The 15,425-nt window shown below is 48.3% G+C and overlaps 1 protein-coding gene across 6 annotated transcripts in view; it reads right to left on the reverse strand.

Moving 5' to 3' along the window:
- atrx (ATRX chromatin remodeler) overlaps nucleotides 1-15,425 on the reverse strand; it is a 56,129-nt gene that overhangs the window by 17,268 nt on the left and 23,436 nt on the right. For 5 of the 6 annotated variants that reach the window (XM_042073806.1, XM_042073809.1, XM_042073804.1 and 2 more), the window contains 9 exons: nucleotides 14,807-14,924; nucleotides 11,419-11,549; nucleotides 10,969-11,063; nucleotides 10,519-10,658; nucleotides 10,031-10,172; nucleotides 9,717-9,817; nucleotides 7,358-7,466; nucleotides 6,997-7,174; nucleotides 5,932-6,129 (listed from right to left, as the gene is read on the reverse strand). In XM_042073806.1, the coding sequence (XP_041929740.1) occupies nucleotides 5,932-6,129; nucleotides 6,997-7,174; nucleotides 7,358-7,466; nucleotides 9,717-9,817; nucleotides 10,031-10,172; nucleotides 10,519-10,658; nucleotides 10,969-11,063; nucleotides 11,419-11,549; nucleotides 14,807-14,924 (1,212 nt within the window). Of the gene's footprint in view, nucleotides 1-4,522; nucleotides 4,574-5,931; nucleotides 6,130-6,996; nucleotides 7,175-7,357; nucleotides 7,467-9,716; nucleotides 9,818-10,030; nucleotides 10,173-10,518; nucleotides 10,659-10,968; nucleotides 11,064-11,418; nucleotides 11,550-14,806; nucleotides 14,925-15,425 lie in introns of all 6 variants that reach the window. The other variant, XM_042073808.1, reaches the window with a different exon arrangement.

Below are 15,425 nucleotides of genomic sequence, written 5' to 3' on the forward strand. Positions count from 1 at the left end.
TTATACACACAACCCCCTCCACAGACACACACAGAGACAGAGACAGAGACAGAGACAGAGACAGAGACAGAGACACACCGGTATAAACACTGCTGTTCAGATCTTCGGTGTTGTCTCACAACACGCTACGCTTCCACACTCACAGACAGATGCACATGCACATGCACACTCACACATGCACATACACACTCACACACGCACTCACTCACTCACTCACAGAACAGCCATTTTAGTCAAGTCAAATGCTGCAGAAGGGCAGGAAGAGAGCAAAACTAACGGAGAGACAGAACAAAGCAGAAAGAAGAGAAAGCAAGCGAGAGAGCACCAGCAGCACACCAGAGAGAGAGGACGTGCAGTATGGCAGAGCGGACAGGACAACAGGAGAAGCGAGCCGTAGAGCGAGTCGGTGAGATGCCACGACAGCCCTAGTGGGGGGGGGGGGGGGGGGGGGGGGGGCTGTGTTTCCAAGCACACCGCAGCGCTCACAGATCTCTCTGCACAGATCTTTCACACAGCTTACCAAAAAATGAGAAAAATGCACAGAGCACGGCGAGAACACTGAACCCCCCCACCGCCCCCCCACCAGACCCTCCTCACCCCCCCCCCCACTTTGAGAGGGACTCATTTGAGGCACATCTGGGCCGGTAGGCTTATTAAGGGCCTGGTTCCTGGCCCCTAATTACCCGTGTGGCTGGGGCTGGAGCTGGGGGGGGCGGGGCTCAAACACAACGCCAGGGGCCCACGGCCCCAGCAGCAGTAGCAAATTACTGCTTTCCCACCAATGGCCTGCTGCGAGGACAGCCTCCCACGAGCTCTTCAACACACACACACACACACACACACACACACACACATCACCACTGCCATTACTCTGCTGTCTGGGTCTTGGACGGACACAGTCAAAAACTGTGCACAGTACAGAGGAACACAGACTCATACACTCCGTCACAAGCCTGTCTGTAGACCGGACAGACAGACAGGCAGACAGACAGACAGACAGGCAGACAGACAGACAGGCAGACTTTCCCAGGCTGGGAATGCTGAACCCCCTCAGTGCTAAAGCAAGTGCCTGCGGCGGATAGCGAGCTTCCTTTGTGATGTGATTTCCTTTGATGCGGACTGATTGAAGTCCGGTGCCGACAATGAAGATGATGATGATGATGATGATGACTGTCATGCCAGAAGCTGGTGTCTGTTCAGCATCCGTGTGTCACGCACTCCCAAAGGCACGCTTCACTTAAAGGCATGCAGGGAAATCAGGGCCGCAAGATGCAATGACTGTTTTAACGGGAAATGTAGTGTTACGATAAGTCTCCAGCCCCCACACACACACACACACACACACACACACACACACACACACACACATCTCTCAGATGAGGCCAGTAAACTCTTGTAAACATAGTTGTACAGCTGCATGACAAATTCGTAGCGTGATAAAAAAAAATCCAACCTGTTCTCGACCGCAATTTTAAACCTCAACAAACACATGACTCAGAAGAAGCCACTACCACCGGGGTTCAAACGCTCGCCTGAGGATCCTAACAGAGAGGACTAGTGAGGGCTTCTGGGGGGGGGGTGGCGGAAGGGTCGAGTAGTGCTGGTGTGTGTGTGTGTGTGTGTGTGTGTGTGTGTGTGTGTGGGGGTTATCGTGGGTGGGTTATCGTGGGGGGGGGGGGGTCCTCCTCAGCTGTCTGGCCCAGAGCAACTATTCTTTGTCATTAGGGCACAGGCACTTCCCGTCGCTTCCAATTAAAGCCCTTCTCTCTTCATCCTCTTCCTGTCCATCCCTTTCTTTCTTCCCTTCTTTCTCTCCCCCCCTCATTCATTCATCCATCCATCCTCTTTCTTTCCCTCCTTTCTTTCTTTCTTTCTTTTCCTTTCTTCTTGTGTCTCCCTGGTACTTCAGAGGATGGAGGGCATCTATCAGAGGGTCAGAAATAATGACCTCTCATCAAGTGGGCGGGGATGGAGGGATAGAGGAGGAAGAGGAGGAGGACAGAGGAAGAGATGACAAAAAGGAGAAAAGAACAAGAGCAGAAAACAACCTCCATGGAGAAAAAGACACAGAGAGGGCAAGCAGTGAATTAGAAGACAGGAGCACAGCGAGATGCATGCTCTTATCCAACAGGTGCCCATGTGTGATGGTGTGTGTGTGTGTGAGTGTGTGTGTGTGTGTGTGTGTGTGTGTGTGTGTGTGTGCAAACTTGCCAGAATCTTGGAAGCCAGAAATGCCAAAAGACAAATGATTGGTGCGCATGTGTTTGTATGTTTGGGGATAATGACTGGATTGGATTTGCACCATGCCGGCAGTTTTCCATCTAGACCAGATGATTCCCTCGGGAATGGTCCTGTTCAAAACTAATCCCCGCTGTTCAAACGAACAAACAAATAGCTGACTAGAGTCCCACCTAAAAGAAAAGCCTATCAAAAGCACCCTATCCCATTATTCCAAACTTAAGGCTTAGAGCTCTTTCCTTAATCTTGCTATTTATTATGAGTCAAAGAACTACATGCCAAGATATGATTAATGTCACTGTGCTGAGATATGCGGTTCACACTGTGTCCCATTACAGTATTCTTTATGCCGGAGACAAAAACTGACCTGAGGTCTGCTCTGAGACTGAAGCCAACTGGAGATCAGACTAGGGCTGCACGATTTGGGAAAATATTTAATTGTGTTTTTTCAGACAGATATAGCGATTGCAATGTGATTTTTGAGTGTCAATGCTCAACATTCCAAATGTCTCGACGTTGTGCCACTTCTGACTGACTGTGAAGCTAATCACCAATCAGAACTGCTGACTGACTGGCAGGTCCTCTGTGGCTGATACCGTGAGTGAGCTACAACCATCATGTGACGCAAAAGCAGATTTGGAATCAACTAGCCCAATGTGTCTTGTTACTGCACTCATATTGAGGCCTCTGTTGAAATCTGGGGCTCAGGGTATCCCAAGTGCCTCATTCAGTGGCAAAACCTGGGTGAGTTTACTAAACCTCTTGATATAAAAGCCCTATGGCTTCACTGTAATCAACCAAAGATAGAACGTTCTTCTATTACAACTTACATGGAGTAATCTACCCAATGCACGTCACTGAAACCAAGTCCTTGGAATAACCCCCACTTCTAAAACGGTGTTATGAGACGCCTTCCGCCTTTCCCTGAGAAACCGGTGGCAGCCAGTTGCACCTTGTATGGGAGCAGAGGCCTCTGCAGACAGCCTGAAACTATGTTCCGTTCCGTAAACTTGAAGCCAAGGGGCCGATGCCACCACGAGGTCAAAATATGACTAAGAGCTCTGAAGGATGACTGACTCATCGCCGCGGCTATGCGGGGGAAAAACGGACAGCCAAACGGATTCCAACGGCTGACTCGGCATGCTGGGAAAACATATGGCAACCCCCCCCCCCACCCCCCTCTCCCAAAAAGCTCATCTCCCAGAAGTAGCAATAGCACCAGAAGTCACGAGGTGAAGACAACCATGATTCACCTGTCCTTGGCAGGCTCCAGCTGCCATGACCGGTGGAGAATTCAAAATGGCTGCCAACGGGACTTAAGACCTGATCTGGTTTGCGAGGCCACTGTTCATTCTATTCCTCTTCCCATAACTTACTAGAAGTATAGACACTTACCCTAGACTTGTGGACAGTCACTAGGTGATATGAACTATTATTGAAGACAATGTTTTGCATCATGTGCCAATGCCCACGTGTTTTGGACCGTTGCTTTTTCACCAACGGCTGTTAGATATACAAGAGATATGATCTACAATTCCTTCACTAGCAGGATAGGTCAATGAGACCTTCGTAGTCTTCCAACATACCACTTGGCTGGAACTAGCAATGTTTGATGTAGCCAATGTAATTGGATCCCTGACTACTGCAGGAATTATCTCAATGAAACCCATGAATCAAGGCCTGGATGTGTGTTCAGCCAAAGAAATTCTGCTCTGTGGTAGATAGGGATTTGGAACCACAAGAGAGATGTGTGTGTGTGTGTGTGTGTATATGTATCTCTCTTTCTCTCACACACACACACTTACCACATAAACTTCCACAGTTTCAAGCACTAGATTTTCCAAACATTTTTGTTTGACTCAAAGCCTTTGAGCGCAAACAAACGACTTTACAACTTGGACTGAATACCCTGAGCTGAGGTGATCAGAGAGCCCAAGGGAGCGGAGCAGAGCAGACCAAGGAGGAGCAGGGGATCTGTAGGATTTCACACACTCACAAACCCAGATACATACACAGTGGCCATTAAGCAGGTTTCTCTCACGTATTGGCGCACACACACACACACACACAGTCAGCAGGTGGGCTGTGTGTGAGCATGGCTGTATAAACTCGAGGCAGGTAAATTGCCCAAAACAAGCACCGCCCACGGGCCCAGCTGCAATCGGCTGGACGCACCATCAGAGGGTGCGTCGGCTGCACATTAAACACAGCAGGGGTGTGTGTGTGTGTGTGTGTGTGTGTGTATGTGTATGTGTGTGTTTGTTTTGGGCTGTCACAAGCGCACCTGCATGGGGTCGTGGGGGTTCCATCAGGTAAACAACCCAGTTTATCGCCCCTATAAAACAAAACAAAAAAAAACGGGAACACATAGCTTGCCTCTCTCCCCGACCAGATTCAGAGGATGTTAGGAGAGGATAAACATGACCTTCAGGCCATGTGGACACCACCACACCCCCACACCCCCTGCATGCGGGTCAATAAAAACCTCAAACCACCACCAAAGGTTCGTAAAATACAATGGGGCAGTTGCACATGGGATCAGTGTTGGCTACAGCGATGAAAGCTCAATGAGGTTCCACTGTGTTTCTGACAGAGTCTGCGCTCAGACTGTAAAATAGTGGCCAGATAAATACCTTTGTATACGAGTGTGCGTGCCTCTGCCTGTGTGCTTTGCACGCCAGCGTGAAGGAGTGTTTGTATACTCATTCAAACAGGGGGGGTGCTGCTGAAGTTTAGTGCATCAGTCGTGAGTGAGTGCCTGCTTGCATTTCTGCAGAACGTGTGCTTTTTTTTGTGTGTGTTTTTTTGAAGGAGTGAACGGTGGGAACATGTGCTCAGGGGCTGGGGGCCAAGGCCACGAGGAGCGCCGGTGGCTCTGGGCCTAACGCGGGCCAGGTCTGGCCCAGAGTCTGGCAGCTATTGGGGACAGGTGCAGGTTAGAGTAGCGGGGAGAGAGACTCCGCAATCAGAGAAGAATGCCGGACAAGTTAGCCACCTGTGCCGATAAAGAAAAGAGCCATCACCTGTGCCCCCCCCCCCCCCCCCCCCCCCCCGCCCCCCGCCCCCCGCCCCATACACACACACACACTTGCCGCTCCTTTTGTTTATTCCTCCAATAGAAATGTTTAATGGAACATCTTGACCTGAAACTCTTCTGAAACCGGCGGGCCCGGGCTGGCTGCAACACTCGGGCCTTCGCTCTGTGCAGCTGCATCATGGTTTGGATTAGGCGTTTACGGCATCGCATGAATCAAGCGCAGATCCCCACATGCTTGATTTTAATGCAGCTTTTTAATAGAGCGTCTTCATCCCAAAGCAATAAGGATGTGAAGGATGCAGTGCTCATTACAAAGGCAGGACCCTTCAGAGAGAGCGCGGGACGCCAGTTGGTGGCCTGACCTTTGACCTTTGTAGTATCTACAGAGGCGAGTTGGCGAGGTGAATGTTTGGGTGTGGGGCACACAAGCTTATGATGTACTGACAAATGCTCAGCATTCACTGAAACGTTTAACCTGCATGTTTATTTGTATCAAAGAATACAAACAAACACACAATTTGCTTCTCAAACACACACATCTTCAGACACACACAAACACTCCCTCTCTTTCTTTCTTTCTTTTCTTCACACACACACACACACACACACACACACACACACACACACACACACACACACACGCACACGGCGCTCACCTTCGGCAGCACTGGCGTGGCGTGCCTCTTCTTCTTGCCTTCTCCAGCAGAGTCCTCCATCAGCTCGGGGTCAAAGGTGTAGAGCTCGGTCAGCTCGTTCATGGTGAAGTGGCGCTCAATCTGCTGCTGGTCCACCACGCGGAACGACAGCGACTGCTTGGCCACCTGGCGGTCGTAGATCTTCTCTTCCATGGTTCCCTGGGGAGATCGTGTACAGTATGAGAGCTCAGTTTGGTAAGGGTTTAGTAGGGCAAGTACTTCTTTCATAGGGAAGTTGAGCAAATTAGCAAAAAGGTGGTCCACACAGCACCTACATTCTGTGTCCACACAAACTTACGCACATCGACTAGTGCTTTAATGCACGAGCTGTGCAAGAGAGAACACAATGACTAGTGCTTTAATGCACGAGGTGTGCCAGAGAGAACACATCGACTAGTGCTTTAATGCACAAGCTGTGCAAGAGAGAACGAAATCATCTACACTGAGCAAACGCAGATGGTTTGGAGGACAATTAAGGACTCAGGCCTGACTATGGAAGAAAAAGTGGGTGAAGCAGAGAAAGAGAGAAAGAGAAGAGAGAGAGAGAGAGAGAGAGAGAGAGAGAGAAAGAGAAACAGATAAGACACACTCAAGAGAAAAGAACAAAAAGACAGATAGAGATGAGAAAGAAAGAATGGGAGAAAGATGGAGAGTGAGAGAAAGAAACCAGTGGTCCCAGACAGCACCTCTCACTCCGATTACCTGCGAGTCCTTTCAGAGTCAGCCAGGCGTGCCGCCCAAAAAGCCTGCCCCCCACCCCACCCCACCTACCCCACCCCCCACTCCCAGATCTCCTTAGCATGACAAGCGCTAATGGAGGACACCTCCACCTCCGCCACGGCCCCTTTCAGACGGCACAAAAGACGCCCTGTCCGCAGGCAGCTCTATTACATAGGGGGCGAGTCACCCCTGCAACCCAGCTCCGCAAGAACAGGGGAGGGGAGGAAAAGAGGGTGATAAGATCAGTGTGGGGTGGATGGGGTCGAGGAGGTTAAGGGTGGGGTGGGGGGTTATGAGGGGTCTCACCTGAGCCAGAAACCTGTAGACGAAGACGGGCCGGTGCTGGCCGAAACGGTAGACGCGGAAGATACTCTGGATGTCGTAGGACGGGTTCCAGGAGGCGTCGAAGATGATGACCCGGTTGGCCGCCACCAGGTTGATGCCCAGAGAGCCTGCTCTGGTCGAGATGAGGAAGAGACGACCCCTAGACAGAGCAACAGAAAGGGGGGGGGGGGGGGGGATTGGTATATTGACTTCCCATTCTGACTGCTACATTGGAATTTTCATTTTGCATTTAAGCTACAAATATATGATATGATAACTAGGTGATGTGCATTCTCTGAAAAGAAGAGTGCGTGAGTGCGTGCGGGCGTCACAAGATGTCTACCTGGGGTTGTTTGGATCGTTAAAGTCCTCTGCCCACTTCTTGCGGGTCACAGCATTGGTGGAGCCGTCCAGGCGATAGTAGTCAATGTTCCGGAACCACTTCCCCTCTCCTGCAGCCCAACAAACAAACAAACAAACCATAAGACAAAAACACCCATTATCGTATCACCCCCCGCTGTGTTAGCTCTTTGACTTGATCTCACTCTTAATCATGACGCCCCTCGGAATCTCAGAACATCACGCCCTTGTAAATTCATGCCGCCTTTCCAAAGGCGCCGCCCCAACACCAACTGAATGGGATGAGAACGACCCTGGGCACCAGAGCTGGCTTTTAATGGCCAAAACAACAGTTAATGTTCACGTTACAAATAGCTGTTAACTGTTTGGTGTGTGCTGCCAGCCTTCATGGCCGGCCAGCGTGCATTGGTTCAGATTAGGCTTATACAACTGTGCATTAGCAGAGCAGAGCAGGAAACCAGAGGGTTTATTAGTGCCAAATGAACTGGCACACACATTCTCAGCAGTGTGCGCTTACTCTGAAGGAATGGGCTTGGCCACACACACACACATACACATCAGCAAGAACAGATACACACACACACACACACACACACACACATATATATATACACACACATGTACACCTATATATTTCACCACACACACACACACCTTTCATGAGCACTTATGCAAACAAAATCTGCCCCCGACACATACAGTATCTTCGGCAAACTAAAAACATACTCCCTCAACCATACAAGCTCTTGCCCCCCTGTTCTCTCTCCCTCTATCCCCCCCCCCCCCACACACACACACACACACACACACACAGATAGGTGGCCGTGTTGAGTGCAGCCGCCTTCTCTTTAATATCGCGTCTGCCCCCTCATGATGTCCATAACTAACATTTCAGTATGGTTCCAATTACATCACTGTGATCTTTTCATTACAAATTGCAAACCCTTAAGCAAACATTTTTTCGTGGAATAAAAAAAAAAAAAAAGTCAAGGTCTAATCATTTTCAAAATGAAAGCAAAAACAGCTGTGGAGCTTTAATTAGGAACATGACCTTATGCTAGAGGCTGTGTGTGTGTGTGTGTGTGTGTGTGTGTGTGTGTGTGTGTGTGTGTGAGAGTTTGCTTGTCTTGAGTCTGTCAGATGTGTGCGAGGTTGAAATAGTTTGGGATACTGCAGCAGTGTAATTTTTCTCTGCAGCTTGTGGTCTGTCTCATAAAACAACAACCACAACAACAACAAAAGAAATAAAATGATAGCAAACCAAGCTGAATGTCACCGCACAGGGGAGTAATTAACATCGCAAGTTCATCTTTGCACTGATGTCTGACAGCCTTCCTTACCATCAAAAAAACATTCCTCAGAAAGTAGTCAAAAACTACAGCTAAGCATCTCATCTTAGAGATCAGAGAAGGAATAGCCAACACTGCCAGTGACTTGTGCCTGCCTCACACATTACCTTTAATCCTTTGAGGAGTGAGGTTTTTTCCAGGTCATTCCAGAATTCTACACCACGGATCTAGATTCATATCAGTCGCCTGAGTTCATTATTACATCATCAAAATGAAATCTTCAGTCATTACCATTCTAATTACATACTTGTGATCGTATGCTTCAAAGACCTGAACCCTTCTGAGTGTCTGACTCAGGGTCTAAGAAAGATGACTGACCCGTGATTACTAGACAGGACATAGCCTGGGGCTCTGGCATTACGTGTGGCATTAAATTGGGTATTCATGGGCCGTGGGTTACGGGCAAAAGGCTAGCATGGTGTGACGTGGCATGATGTAGCCCATCTGATGGGGCGCTGGAGGGGGGGCATCTGGCTGGCCTCTGAGCGGGCTGCTGTGCACGCATGCCGGCCGGTCATCGGGACGCAGTAGGCGTCACACATACTGAGCGCCAGCTCACTGGCAACAGGGCGAGATGTCGGGAACACGTTCCCACCAACTAAGCTTAACAGTGGAATGTGTATGCACCTGTGTGTGTGTGTGTGTGTGTGTGTGTGCGCGAGAATGTAAGCACAAATGAAACCAAATGCATAATGGCAGACAATACAGAGACAAGGTCAACCAAGAAACTGAATCAGCAAAAACGCACATATTGCAACGGCTATCCGCGCCTTTGTTCTTATTTAAGTATGGAGTAAGTGAAAGGAACAAAAGGTCAGTCTAAAGGAGAATTCCTATCATTTTTAAGGTTTTTAAGGTAAGTGCACTAAGGTCAATTTGTCTTTCTCAGATAAAAGCACTTCACCGTGTCTTAAAGGGGTATAGGCATGCTATACACACGTTGTTGAAAGCGAGTTGTTATATATCTGAAGGTGATGAACAGTGGTGAGCTACCTTTGTATGGAGACTCCCTTCCTTCATCCTTTGCCCGACAGGAGAGCTCCAGGAAGTCTTCTATCAGATCCAGAGAGATAAGGGACTGACTGAACACTAGACTGCAAATAACAACATGTAGGAGGGTTAACATACTGTTTCTGCACTTACACACACACAATATAGCATACAAACTAAACAATGCTGCACATCCCTGCATGACTACGAGAGAGGATACATCTCTTACACTCTTTTAGACTATGGATGAAAACGAAACACTAATTTCAGACAACAAATAATGAAGAGAGAGCGAGAGAGAAAGAGGCAACACTCACACTTTTTCGTCTGTCTCTTCGGCCATGCGTAGGATCTGAAAGAGAAGCGACACTTTTCCGGAATGTTCAAGGATCTCGGCATCTTCCTCAGTCACAAAGTCCTTGTACCAGTCAGGAGAATAGCTGCCAGAGGAACCCTTGGCTGTGGACCAAAGGTCAAAGGTCAAGCAAGTTAAAATCAAACAAAAGGGTCAACGGTCAATCTGGGTTAAATCAAACCCATGATGCAAACCACAAGTCCAAGAAAGGACAGGGAAAGCAAGCAAATCCTCAGCTCCACTGACTAAAATCACAGTTACATTACAGAAGTTTAACCATGCAATCCACTGACATGTGTTGACATCCTTCGGCCTGAACAAATATTTCACATCGGTTTTGAACTCGCTGATTTAGTGATCAGTTCGCTATGGCTTTTGACTGGACTCCTTCAGACTGGGTTGGCTTTTAGGTGTGGTCCAAAATCTGAAATGCAGCGATGGCACACTTACGCTCCTCGACTGGTTCGCCCCGGTTGCGACTCTCGGGGTTGCCGCCGCGGGAGCTGGTGTTCCACTCCTTGATGACCTCCACGGCGTCGCTATCGGAGCCATCCGAGCTCTGCTTCTTCCCCTTCCCGCGAGCCTTCTTCCTGGGGGGTGGGAGACGGACGGACCAGAGGGTTCATTTGGGCGCGCACATACATACACACACACAGTTGTAACCCCAAAGGTGATGAGTTTCACTATTGCATCATGTGTTCGGTCACACAAGCGCACATGCTCCAATAAAACTTCAGAAGCGAATGGATAAGTGACTAATGACAGCCTGGTGTGTGTGTGGGCTTGTCACTTTCAACACGCAAAGTAAATTGTGTGTGTGTGTGTGAGCATGTGAGTGTGTGTGTGACTGTGTGAGCATGTGTGTGTGTGTGTGTGTGTGTGTGTGAGTCCTTCTCTTACTTCTTGGGCTTCTCGTCCTCAGAGGTGAGGCTCATCGAAGACTCTTCTGTGTCCGAGGCGATGAACTCATCCATGCTGTCCTCATCAAAGTAACCCTGGCAACCACACAGAAGACCAGACAGAGCTTCACATACAGCTAATTAGAACCGATACTTCGGTACCATGTACAAAATACTTTGATTTTTCTAAGAATAGCAATAATAAACAATGTCATTGCAATCAATAGACTAGCCTGTTAATAGCCTAATAAACAAATATGATAATATTTGAGTGAGTGAGAGAGAGAGAGAGAGAGAGAGAGAGAGAGAGAGAGAGAGACAGAGAGAGAGACAGAGAGAGAGACAGAGAGAGAGACAGAGAGAGAGAGAGAGAGAGAGAGAGAGAGAGAGAGAGAGAGATTGTATTATCATATGTCTTTATTATACAGACAAACAGACAGGGTCCCTCTACCTTGTTTTCTTTGCTGATGTAGTCCAGCTGCAGACACCAGGGATGAGTCCAAATCCTGCTCAGCATCTGGAAGTCCTGGAAGAGTTTGGTCCCAGCCTTCCCCCGGTTCCCCTCTAGCGCACTCCCCACACCTGAACACACGTACACACACACACTGAGGTTACGTTGAGTTCAAAAACAAACACACACACAGGTCTACACAAACATATGCGCACGTCTCACACCTGCTCGTTTTAAATGGGATGGTACAAACACAAACAGTCACATCTGCACTTTGACAAGGGTTACAGAGTGGGCAAACACACACACCTGCTCAGGGACAGTGTGTGCAGCATATGTGTGCAAGGAAAAACTATGACTACACTGAAGGTTGGTTGTCTGGATCTCACACACACACGCACACACACACACACGACCCTGACACAGGTTAGAAGAGACACACATACCAGAGCATACAAACACACATACACACACCAGTGGGGTATACTACGAATCTCGATTAGTGGGTTAGCGAGGTATGTTGCGCTACAAAGCCAGGCTATGCCTGTGACACGAAAGTGGATCTGTTTTAGTGTCGCTATATCACCAAGGTATCTTATGCTGTCAACCAAACCTGGTCGGGAGGAGGTTATGTGCTAAGTTATAGCTCAAATTGTGTAATCTACCGCACACGGACCAATCAATTGTCTTAAAAACGAAGTTCTCTCACGTGTAGGATTCTGTCATATATCTTATAGTGGAGCTCCGCCTCTACTAACATTTTGGATCTCGAATGCGCTTTAATAGTGCTGTGCGTGCAAATATCCCACTATGGACGTGCATACCATACAACAACTGATGACAATTTATTTATCTGATGTTATAGGTTAGATGTAGCGCAGTGTAGATTACACTATCGAAATGCGGAAGTAATTGTTTTTTAATATATGCGGTCTTGTGCGTCTCCACGTTTCACGATTGGCCAACGTCATCCCAACACCGAGAACGCGCACAGATCTGAGCTGAAAGCCTAGTTTGACAAATATATCACATAACTGCTATCGTAGTATCACTTAACGTATACCCCTGAGTCAAGGCTTTGTCAAGCCTCGATATGTCTACAAAGCCTAGATATGTCTAACGTGCTTCGTAGTATACCCCACAGGCTAGAAGCACCTAACCAGGAATCTGGGGGTAGCCCACGAGCCAGCCACATGTCAATGGCAACTTTAAAACGCACGCACACACACACACACGCATCTGTCTAGAGAATGGGGTCAGTGGAAAGAACAAACACACTTTTTTTTTGCACTAGCACAAAATGAAGACATCCAGCATCAAAAAAAAAAGACGAGGCTTAAATGTGTCTCAGCGGGGTCATGCTTGCTTTGTGCAGACGCCCCACGACAGCTTATGGAGGAAGGCGCACATTTCAACTACATGGGGGGCGATACTGTGGTTGGTCTGTGTGTGTGTGTGTGTGTGTGTGTGTGTGTGTGTGCTGAGAACAGTAAAATGCTGTTGTTTCGGGCGGAGGGTCTCGGCAGTGCAAACGACAACCTGGGGGTCCATACCGGCAGCCACAACAGCTTTGCATCAGTGTGGCGAGCTCTCTTTGTGTGTCTGTGTGTGTGTGTGTGTGTGTGTGTGTGTGTGTGTGTGTGTAGCTAATGAGCGCTGGCTGGAAAATTCTCCCAGAGCTCTTCATTACAGAGGGGACGTGGGAATCTACACAGATAGACCACGGCTGTATGCCAGCTGCCATACCACCTCTCACCCACAGACACACACACACACACAGCTGCACAGTGGTGCCTCAGAACAACCTCAGTCTAAGCCATAACATGACTAAACCTCTTAATTCAATACTATGCTGCGGAGAAAAAACAATGAATAGAACGAAAACACCCACACACACACACAGTGTGAGAGAGAGAATGAAAAGAATCCACATCTCTTAAGCCACTGATCTCAAAACTGCGGATATAGGATTGCTATGATGAGCCATAGGGGAGAGGAGAAGGAACCGAACCCGAGAAACAGAGAGACCAGAACACACGTCAGAGAAAGAAGATGAGAAAGAGAACAGAGAGAGAGAGAGAGAGAGAGAGAGAGAGAGAGAGAGAGAGAAAGAAAGAAAGAAAGAAAAAGAGAGAGAGAGAGGAAAAAAAAGACAAAGAAAGAAAGAGAGAGAGAGAGAGAGAGAGAGAGAGAGAGAAAGAAAGAAAGAAAGAAAGAAAGAAAGAAAGAAAAAGAGAAAGAGAGAGAGAGAGAGAGAGAGAGAGAGAAAGAAAGAAAGTGAAAGAGAACGTGAGAGTGTGAGGGGAACTGGACAGCAGCAGTGTGGCTGTAGCCAAGGCCTCACAAGGGGAATCAGAGCAGTCCATCTTCCCTCTCCCTGGACACAGCCGGCCTCACCTTTAACAAACCACCTCTGATGGAGAGTGTGAGAGAGATTGCCTGGCAGAGTCTGGTGACAGTCTCACACACACACACACGCTTCCCAGGAGGGAGATCTTCTATCACCCGCTTCTGTCTCTCTGTTCACTCCATATTCCCTTCTGACTCTGCTGCTGAGTGAACTCAGTGGCCGGGGCCTGAGGACTCCTTTATTTCCCCCACCAATACCAACACACTCCAAATCTCTCTCTCTCTCTCTCTCTCTCTCTCTGATACCAACACACTCCAAATCTCTCCCTCTCTCTCTCTCGCTCTCCCCCCCTTCTTTCTTTCTCTCTCTCTGATACCAACACACTCCAAATCTCTCCCTCTCTCTCTCTCTCTCTCTCCCCCCCCCTTCTTTCTTTCTCTCTCTCTGATACCAACACACTCCAAATCTCTCCCCCTTCTCTCTCTCTCTGATACCAACACACTCCAAATCTCTCCCTCTCTCCCCCCCTTCTTTCTTTCTCTCTCTCTCTCTCTCTCTCTCTCTCTGATACCAACACACTCCAAATCTCTCTCTCTCTCTGATACCAACACACTCCAAATCTCTCTCTCTCTCCCAAAAGAACCGGCATCTCAAAGAGCAGCAGTCTAGTATGACCCAGTTTTGGTACCGACGCGGGCCAGTTCTGGCTGAGATCCAGGGCCCGGTCCTCTACACGCTGTTCCCTAGAAGTGGCCCACTGCTCTCCTTTTCGCTCAAAAACTGACCCTACATCCTGATCCGTAGTGTTGCCAGCTTTGCATTCTGGGAACAATACTGACATGGTGGTAGTTTAGAGAAGCAGGAGGAGGAGGAGTACATATGAAGTGCAAATTTGAGGAGGGAGGAGAAGAGCCATGTTAGGAGACAGGCTACCAGCGTGTCTGTGTCGTTTCCGGTCAGATGTTTAACATTCTGGCAGAAAATCAATAAACAGCATTCAGAGTAAAGTTCCAGTGCGGGCTCCTGACATGGCCGTACTTGTGAAGTGGTCCAGGTAGTGGCGGTACAGCTTGGCCTGGATGGACGTCATGCGTACAGACAACACATACTCGTGCTTCGGGGGCAGGAACTTGGTCAGTGCTGTATAATCCCGTCTCTGAGGAAACACAAACAAACAAACAGGGAAATAAGTTTTTTTTTTTTGTAAATGATGTGAGCATCACAGAACTAGTGTTTTAAAGGTCCCATATTATACTTCTCTTTCATCAAGTCAAAATAGGCCTATGGGTTGCACAAATCATGTCCCAGAAGCTGCCTGCGCAAAATTCCCATCAGATAACACATCACCACCAGCTCCATTCTCGCCAGTTTCAGTCCCTGTATATGGGGACGCGATATGGCCCTTGGCCTCGTACCTACGGCCGAATTACAGCCGCGGGCATATCCTTTCCCAACCCCGCTCACACTCACGTCATATGCCAACAAGAACGAGAGGAGTCCTTTTTTTTTTTGATGCTATATGTTTTTAACCATGTTCTACTGTCTGTTTTATATGATTTTATATGTTTAATGGTTTGTGTGTTGTATGTCATGTGGTGGTCTACAAAGTGTTAAGGATGTCCTGCCTCCTAGACTGTGAACCTAGTTTACCTATGGG

The sequence above is a fragment of the Alosa sapidissima genome, chromosome 20, assembly GCF_018492685.1.
Source record: "Alosa sapidissima isolate fAloSap1 chromosome 20, fAloSap1.pri, whole genome shotgun sequence".
Classification (NCBI taxonomy): domain Eukaryota; kingdom Metazoa; phylum Chordata; class Actinopteri; order Clupeiformes; family Clupeidae; genus Alosa; species Alosa sapidissima.